Raw genomic sequence first — 10,653 nt, forward strand, 5'->3', positions numbered from 1 at the left:
TTTATTTAATCTTGAAATGAATATGAATTGTGATTAATTGAAACTAGGAAGTTAATGACATGTTGACTAGTCTTTAGGATTGAACCAAATGCATTAATGAATCTAACTAAGTCTTGACCAAACTGAGATTATCTAAAATGACAATCAAAACACTTCTCTAAGAATGTTGGAGTTACCACATTTAGAGTGTTATGTCATTTTCACACAATAAGACCAAACCTCACACACTTAATGCATATAGTACTTTTATAGGGTATATGGTTTCTTTTTGCAGGTGCTAGATGAAGTAAAGATTCCAAAATGTGGTGTTCAAATCTGAGTCAAACGGCTATACAACGGATACATATTTTGGACTGGGGTATGCACGGTCGAACCACGGTTGACCGTGCCTGTGACCGTATGACAACGGCTAGTTTTTGAAATCCACTATAAATAGCAAGCATTGGAGAGCATTTGAAGCTGACCCTCTTGCATATTTAAAAGGCTTATTTCCAGAGATCGCAAGGGCTTTAATTACTACTCAAATGTGATCAAGCAAGAGAAGATTCTATGATCTTATAGATATAGAATTTGGTTGTTGTAAACTTACTAATCAAAATTGTTTATCTTGTGAGTTTACTTAGTATGATGTATGTCCTAGAATTGTCTTAGGATCATCATTACTAATTATATGAGTCTTGTAAATTCAATTAGTAGAAGCATAGGCTAGCTTAGTGATCTACTTCCTTAAAGGGACTTAGGAAGTTTATTAATCTTATTTGGAGATTAATACTTGTCCAAGTTGAAGACAAGTTGAGCTAGGTTGGAGTTGGTCTTTCAAAGGGATAGAAAGGTTAGGTATGTTGTCTACCAAAGAAATTAAAGACTCGTAAATCGGATCTGCACCCGGTTTGGAGAAAAGTGCTTTGTGAAGCAAGAAATCTCGATTAGTGTAATCGGGGAGTGGATTAAGGTGGATTAGTCCTGTGTCTATGTTCTTTACATTACTTTCCTTATCATTTTGAACATAAACACCACACACATCAAGTTTGAGTTGAATTGGTTGATCATAGTTAATCACATTTGGTGATCAATCGAAAAAAATGTTAAAAATGTATTAAGTAACTATTCACCCCACCTCTAGTTATTTACAAATTCAATTGCAATTGTTTATTTTTATAGCGCTTTGTTTCAATTTATATTCGTAATTTTTAGACTTGTCCTTTGCAATTTTAATATTCATTATTGTGCACATAACAGATATTTACTTTCGCGAAACAATCCTCTATTGTATATTATTATAAATTACGAATCTTCTAAGTCTGCCGATATGATCCTTAGGCAAAAAATGCGTTCAAAATACGTCTAGTGTGTTATTGCGAAGCATCTAAGTTGGGCAGATTCACAATCTTAGGAAATTAATATTTATAAGTTCTATCATTTCGCTAACAATTTAATAATAATTTGTGATCCATTTTAGCAGACTTTTCCTTTGTTATTAAAAGTACTACGTGTTACTCTTTTGTATGGACTTTAACCATTTTGCAAATATCAGAGTTAAACCACAAATACAATACTTATCATTTAATTGCAAAATTTGCATATACATTTCTGATTACAGAGTTACAACATTTCTTTCTATTTTTCTGCGCGAACATCATTGCGCAATTAGCAGCTATGCGTAATATCTTTTTAACAGCGTAGCGTGCCATGCATTAGTAATGATTCTTCTTTCAACATCTGCGAGCTTATAAGAACCAACCGCGTTTATTGCTATTATTTGGTAGGGACCTTCCCAGTTGGGTCCCAATTTACCAATATTTTCTGTGCGACTTGCTTCATTATTTCGCAAAACACATACGCCAACATCGAAGGCTAAAGCACACACCCTTTTGTTGTAATATTTCGCAATATCTTGCTTATTATTCGCTTCTCTTATCGCAGCCATCAATCTGCGTTCTTCCACAAAATTAAAATTTTCGCATAATGCTTCATTATTCGTAGTTTCATCAAAATTGGCAACCTTATGTGTTGGCACAAGAATTTCTGCGGGAATCATTGCCTCTGAACCATACCCAAGACTAAAGGGTGTTTTGCCAGTACTCTTTTTAAAAGTTGTGCGATGTGCCCATATCACATTAGAGGTTCATCAACCCATCCAGTGCGTTTTTCATTTAAGCGCTTTTTAATGCCGCTAACAATGTCGCGGTTAGTAACTTCGCATAACCCATTAGCTTGCGGGTGTGCAACTGAAGTAAATTTTTGAACAATATTCATTTCTTCGCACCAACTTTTAAAAGGATCTTTCGCTATCTGCATACCATTATCGCTTATACTTTCGCGGGGAATACCAAATCGACAAATGATATATTCCCAAACAAAATTTCGCACCTGCACTCCTGTAATTGTGCGTAATGTTTTAGCTTCCACCCACTTGGTGAAATAATCAATTGCCACAATCAAGAATTTTACATTCCTAGCTTGTGACATCCCGCCTTTTTCCGTTTAATTTCTGTTTAATTTATTTAAAGTCCGTTATTTGATTATAACATCTCCTGTTCACTCTACGTATTTAAGGTAATTCGTTTGGTTAATTCACGCACCCGCTTTGAAACTTGAGGGACTAAACTTGCTAAAGGACAAAAGGTTTGACTAGGTCAACTAGTCAAACCCTTCTCCTCCACTTAATCATTCACCTCCCCATCTCATCTCATACTTCTACTTTTGCTCTCAAAAACCCAATTCATTCAATCTTCATCTAAATCATTTCAAGGAAGCATCAACTAAAACAAATTACATATTTGGAATCCTTGCATCTTCCTCTTCAATTCCATACCAACTTCATCCAATTTGGGTAACTTTCTAAAAACACTAAATTTCTTGTTCTTGATCTTTAAAACTTAAAAGTGTGTTAATTAGTGTCTATGGCTCAAGTCTAACATGAATATGTGATTTATATGCTCGATCTTATTGTTTTGAGTAACTAGCATGAACTTGATAAATGGGTGTGTTTGATCTTGAGATTTGGTTGCTTAAATTTTGTTAGATGTTAAAAGTTCATGTATTAAATGTGTTACTAGCATCACTAGCTTCAATTTGGTGTGTAGGTTGACTTAGAAAGACTCCATAAACATAATTGCAAAATTTATGATTTTGAGTTATGGTTTGATAGAAGTAAAATGGATTTTTGATGCATTGAATGCTTTGCAATGTTAATTGTAAGTGTTTAGTAGTATTGTATGCATAATTACCTACGAAACGGCGTATTATATGTGTGCATTTAATTCCCGAATCATCAATGTGTATTTATGAACTTGAAGCATTTATGAAGAACATTTAATGAGCATTCAACTTGGATTTTGATTATTGTAAATGATTTTTTTGATTAATGAAAGGTATTTAGTTGTATTTCTCGTTAAATTACCTTTCCAACGATATAAGATATGTGTTTTGAATGTTTACGATTCACTAGTTGTGTTGGTTTGAAGTTTGGTTCGTGCACTTGTTAAAATTCAGAAACAACATTTTTCCCAGGTACAGCAGCGCCGCTTCTGCAATAAGAGCGCCGCTCCTAGTCAACCTTTCGTGGAGTTTTTCATCAGACGTCAAGAGCGCCGCTCCTGGAAATAAGAGCGTCGCTCTGGGTCCTCAAGAGCGCCGCTCCTGGTTTTAGTGCACCGCTCCTGTGCAGAAAAAGTAGACCAACTTATTATGTGTTTTCACAAATTCATCCCCGCTTACTCGCAAATCCGATTAACATGAAACTTGGCCAAAACGTTTATATATGATTACTAATTGAAGAAAAATTATCGGATACCCGACCCGACCCCGTCGACGTTGACTTTGACTTTGACCAAGTTTGACTTTTAGTCAAACTTAACCAAATACTTATGTAATCGTTCTAATCTTCTTTTATACTTGATTCTTGGATGATACTTGACAACTTGATTCACATGATATAATCGAGTCGTAATGAGCCATAGGACTATTGAACACTTTGACCGACTTCATGCTTTACCGATATTGATACAACCTATTGTTTAGGTCGAGACTAGCATTCTTTCTTACACACATTTACTTGTGAAGTACATTTACATTCGTGCACTAAAGGTGAGATCATAGTCCCACTTTTACTCTTTTAAACTTACATTTGGGATGAGAAAACATAAACGTTTCATTTTGCAAAGTGAACACAAGTACGAAAACAAACATTCTATGTACGAGTTAAAACAAAAATCCTCAATTCGATTATCATTACTTACACTTGCCGGGTGTAAGCGAGACCTTACGTTGTATGGCCATATGGGTTTGACAAACCCTCATTTCGACGGTTCGCTACCGTTATGCGGATGAAATATATTTTCGAGAATAAAGTGTAGGTTCTAAAACTATGTGATGGGGTAACGTTAGTTAAGCCTTGATCATTGGGTGCTCGTGATAACCATTTTTAGAATGATTTTACTATTACTTCAACGTTATAAATCTTGTGGTTCAACTTACTTACTTACGTACTCACTTACTAAACCTATGATTTCACCAACGTTTTCGTTGACATATTTTCTATGTTTTTCTCAGGTCCTTGAACGATATGTGATACATGCTTCCGCACTCTATTTTTTATACTTGCTTGGATGTCGAGTATATTTGCATACATGGAGCGTCTTTTGACTTTACACTAATTCGTGTCGCATAGGTTTCATTTGTACTTAAAAACGTTGTATCGTATTAGTCGTTGAACTACTTTGTAAACTTTGAAACATCTTTACATATGAAATGAATGCGACATATTTTGGTCAAACGTTGTTTTAAAGACTTATGACCACATAACGGGACCTAAGTAGACGGCGCCTGTGACAACCCGAAAATTTCCGACCAAATTTAAACTTTAATCTTTATATGTTTCTGATGCGATAAGCAATGTTTGTTAAGTAGAATCTCAAGGATTTTAAACGATGTTCATACATTCATTTAACCTCGACCAAATTTCGACGATTCACGAACGTCATAACTTGTGATAATTATATAATTGTGTGTGTGTGTGTGTGTGTATATATATATATATATACGGAATCATGCGAATAATATTTTGATTCGAAATGATAAAAAATTTACTATTGAATGATGCAATTTCAAATCTAAAATTTTTACGTATATAATCGTTTTATTTTTATGATGTATTTTTTTTTAATTTTTAAGAAGACACGAAGTTAAATCAAAGATGTACAAGCAGTAAAGCACAACGTACAACAATATAACTTAAATAGTTGAATCGAAATTAATTCATTTACTATTCATATGAATAGTAAATGAACCTAAATTAATTAACTTACTATTCACATGAAAGCGATATGATAGAAATTATTAATTATAAGTTACATAAAATACCCCTGAAGTATTTAATAAATACGACTTTTTAAAATATTAAAATTCATTCATTCGATTTAATTAAATGAATTCTGTGATTTACGGTGTCACAGAATGATCAGCAGACTAGTACGTGCATACCACTATATTTGTTAGTGGGTGTTTAATTAGTTTATTATGCTAATCGTTACAGTTTTAATAGAATTAATAGTACACTAGAGTTGGTCATTGAGTGAGTACATGTGTGCCGTCTTATTTGAAAAATTAAGTGCTAGTTTCAGTATGAAAAATTAATTAAATATGATGTCGGTAAATAAAAACTAACAAAAGTCACGGACTTGTGACATGTTATGAGGTTGTTCTCTTTTATCGATTCCCACGTGTAAACTTTTAGGCAAAAATATCTCTGGCTTTCCACAAACACACATGTACATAGATTTTCAATCTTGTTACAAGCTCAAGTCTATATGTATTGATATGTATTCCGTAATTATTATTATTATTATTATTATTATTATTATTATTATTATTATTATTATTATTATTATTATTATTATTATTATTATTATTATTATTATTATTATTATTATTATATTAAAATGGACCGAATAGATATAGAGATGTATATCTCGTTGGCTATGTAACATCACACACTTTACTTGTTGAGTACAAAAAGCTCCCTTTAATTAATAATTTATATTATTTTTCAAATCAATGTCGTTACTTGATTTTCATGTTGGGTAAAAGAGAAAATGAATTTTGTTACATCCTCTTCATTTTAGGTAGAATAGCAATAACTTCACGGGTCTAAGTTAAGAATAAAATATATTATTATTTTTTTTTTTTTTGCACGTGGTGATTAAAGTTCTATATATATTTATGTTCCTGAAAACATAACATACACACACATAGGAGTTACATATATATACTCCGTACTAATATCAATATTATTTTTATTTTTATCTTTATTATTATTATTATTATTATTATTATTATTATTATTATTATTATTATTATTATTATTATTATTATTATTATTATTATTATTATTATTATTATTATAATACATAAAATACTATGACGGGGTTATGTTAGGATGATTTGCAAACGTGTTTTTCAAATGGATTAAAGTTAAGGAAATTATGGGTTATAGCTATGGAGGTTATGGGCATGGATCAGGGGTATAGCTCGTGAGGTCAACCTAGCATTTATCGTCTCCGTTACGTCTACGTACTTTCCTACAATATTGAATCTCAATATTGATACGTGAGCACTCATAACTTAACTTTTATATATTATTAGTGTATCTCTGACTAGTGCTCGAGTATATAGAATTATGCATGCTTGTACATTTAATATTGTCATTAGATAGGTTATGTTGAATCCTGAATTAGATACATATGCTACTGAGATAAGGTATATGATAGGCATGTCGTTGGAAAGCCAGCAAAAAATTAAGAACTTTTTATTTAGATATCGGATGACTTCGATGAACGGATTAGAAGTTATAGTCAATTAGATTATCTATGATTTTATGTATTATTGTTAAAATGATTATTATTATTACCATCGTCGTTATAATCTTATTATTATTATTATTATTATTATTATTATTATTATTATTATTATTATTATTATTATTATTATTATTATTATTATTATTATTATTATTATCATTATCGTTATTAATAAAAGGTATTATCATTAAAAATTGTTATTATTATTACTATCGTTATTATCGTTAAGATTATAATTAGTATTATTATTATTATTATTATTAGCATTAAAATATTTATTAGTGTTATCATAATATTTATTATTATTAGTAATATTATAATTAAAACTAATATTAGTAACATCTAATTATTATGATTACTATATTTATCATTATTATGAACGCGATATAAAAGATGACTAAAAGCTATTAACAAATTGATTAAGAAATAATGAGTAAAAGTATCATGATGAAATTAAAATATTGAAAGGTATTGATTTAGAGAAAAATATAGTTTTCATTATTTTTATCATTATTATTATTATTAAAAGTATTATTAATATTAAAACTATCATTTTTACAAAAATTATTATTTATAGGAATATCATTGTTAATATAAAATATCATTATTATTATCATTTTAATAAAAATTAACATTTTATCGTAATATCATTTTTAGTAAATATAAATATTGTTATTATTACTAGTAGAATAATTATAATTATTATTACAAAATAATACAATTTTTACGTACTATTGTTATTATCGATATTATTTTATTAAATAAATATATGATACAAAGATATTTTACTACATGCAATATAATTACGTTAATAATACCTATCATATTATTTTTATGATATTAAATGAACTTTATAAATTTTATTACTCAAGATACATAAAATTATATTTTTATATATAAAATTCTATATAAATTTTTACTAATAAATTATTTATATTATTTTACTGTAATAAAATCCGATAAATATATTTAAAACGACTATTTAAGTTATATAATAAACATGTATAGATTTTGTAAATCATTTTGGGTCAAATTGACTTTTATTGACTTTTGCATATTAGTCTCGAGCATTAGAATTGTGGTACACTATGACTTGACCTAAATTGTTAGACAAATATTGACCAACATATAAATATATATAATTAATATAGGTTCGTGAATCCAAGGCTAACTCTGCATTGTTCAGTATCCTCGTATGAATATTTTTACTACAAAATATTGAATTGTGAGTTTCATTTGCTCCCTTTTTAAATGGTTGTGCAATATATATTTTTAGGACTGAGAATACATGCGTTGTTTTATAAATGTTTGATGAAATAGACACAAGTACTCGAAAATTACATTCTATGGTTGGATTATCGAAATCGAATATCACCCCCTTTTTGCTTGGTAACCTAAGAATTAGGGAACAGACACCCTAATTGACGCGAATCCTAAAGGTAGATCTACAGACACTAACTCCCCCCATACTGGAAAATGGTATGCTTTAGTACTTCTAGTTATTAAAACAGATGGATTTCTGTTTTGGGGATATTCTATATGTGTGACGACCCGGAAATTTCTGAACAAATTTAAACTTAATCTTTATATAATTCAGACTTGATAAGCAATGAATTTTAATAAATCTTGAACCTCCGAAAAGAGTTTTACACAAGCTTTTGGTCAACCTTTTATTCCAACGATTCACGAACGTCATAACTTGATTTAATTGTTTAATTATTGTGTATATAAATGGATTTATATATATTTAACTTAAAAATATAATAATTAAATATCTCATTAAGTATATTAACAAAGTATTATATATATATTTTCATACTACTAATTTAAAGAGTTTTCAAACAATATATATATATTACTATTTAAACGACGTAATTAACTTATGTTAAAATGTATTTACATATAATGTATTACGAGTGTAAATACATCCTTATAAGTATCGAATACACTTTATAATATACCAATACGTATAAAGGATAGCTATACTCGTATTTCCATTCAATTTCCTCAAAGAATTCTACTCGCATTCATACGGTATTTTTACCCGTATTATACACAGCTTCTAGAAGTATTTACTATTGGTATATACCAATAGAAATCTGCAATTATTTGTGTAATATGTCATCCATGACCTAATCAATTTAATATGTCATGCATGACTTAATACAATTTAACTTAACTTAGATATTTTCACTAAAAGCCAAAATTATAAGCTTATAAATAAGGACCATTTTAACTCATTTTTACTCCACATTTTCTTAAACTAAAAACACACATTTGAATGCTCTCATATCATACTTTAATCTTAGCAACTTTCCTCTTCATAATCAAGGTAAAATACTTCTCAAAATCCTTGTTCAATTCCTTGTATAGTTGTTATCTTATTATACTTATAAAACTTGTAAAAACTAGAACTTGTTTTGGTGAACACCAAGCTTGTTTGAAAAACTAATCTAATCTTTCTAAATTAACTCTAATAACACTAATTTATATGTATTTTGATGTTTTATTAAGTTAATATAAGAACTTATAACTTGTACATATGAAGAACACCTTGAAACTTAACATATATCGTTTAATCTCCATTCGGTAAAAAGTGGGCTGTTTTGGGTTAGGAATTAAAAACCTATCTTAGACTTTGAGTTCGAGGCTAAGACTTTGGAAATATGTTAATATATGAAAATAAGACTTCCAGTATTTTTTTCATGATTTTAGACAAAGTGGAAGTATTTTATCAAAAATCATATATTGGGTGGGTGCCGGGATTCTTCGAAATCTGTCCACCGGCACAAACAGAGGGTAAAATTCTAAATATTAATACATGGGATGAACTTTTCGAATTGTTTTTGAATAATTAACTTCTTAAGGAATCCATAGAAATTTGATTCACTTTAAACGGAGCTGTAATGAATATTTGGCTAGCAAAACAAAATCTGCTAAACTTAACGTTGTATGGACGAAATTTATATTGTAAAAACTATATTAACCATATCCTTGCTAACTTTTCCTATATCCTATATATATTTGGACATGTTATCATTAGTATAACAAAATATTATAATCTTAGTTAATTCCGAGATTGTATATATATATATATATATAATAATCTTGGTACATTCCATGACAATAAGTATACAATACGTTTTGATAAATCCTAAGACAATAAGTATACAATATGTTTTGATAAATTCTAAGACAATACATATACAATACGTCTCTGGGTTGATGTAAAGACAATACGTGTACAATAGGTCGTGGGGTAATTCTAAGATTATATATATACCGATTATTGGACTGTTGGACATTTCGGACTATTTTGGACTACTAACAAAGGACTACTAACATAAAAATGTTAAAAATTAATATATAAGTATTCTATGAACTTGTTTTATTTTATTCACATGTCGTATTATTATCTGAATTATTATTATTGTTATAGGTTCGTGAATCCAAGGACGACGGCCATATTTTTAATAAGCTGAAAACTTGTTATTAATATACTTTTACTACCGTGAGTATATAGTCTCATTTTTAAACTCTACAAATATTTTGGGATGAGAATACATGCATTTTATGTTTTACGCCAAGGACACAAGTACTTAAAATATATTCTACGTTGAGTTATACCACTTTGCATATTTTTCCCTAATAGCTTGGTAACTAATATTTACATGTTGTAAGAGCATGTAAGCGCAAATCCTATTGATAGATCTATCGGGTTTGATAACCCCAACCGGGCTAGTCGCTCTAGTATCGTAAATGGTTGCATAGTACTTCATTTTTACTATACTTG

At 29.4% G+C, this 10,653-nt stretch overlaps 1 protein-coding gene across 1 annotated transcript; it reads right to left on the reverse strand.

The window, feature by feature from the left end:
• Nucleotides 1–1,654: 1,654 nt before the first annotated feature.
• Nucleotides 1,655–2,038, reverse strand: LOC139849330 (uncharacterized). Its single transcript, XM_071838990.1, has one exon. It carries the CDS (start codon nucleotides 2,036–2,038, stop codon nucleotides 1,655–1,657), a length of 384 nt encoding a protein of 127 aa, XP_071695091.1.
• Between the last annotated feature and the right edge of the window lie 8,615 nt (nucleotides 2,039–10,653).

Source organism: Rutidosis leptorrhynchoides, chromosome 5 (genome assembly GCF_046630445.1).
Source record: "Rutidosis leptorrhynchoides isolate AG116_Rl617_1_P2 chromosome 5, CSIRO_AGI_Rlap_v1, whole genome shotgun sequence".
Classification (NCBI taxonomy): domain Eukaryota; kingdom Viridiplantae; phylum Streptophyta; class Magnoliopsida; order Asterales; family Asteraceae; genus Rutidosis; species Rutidosis leptorrhynchoides.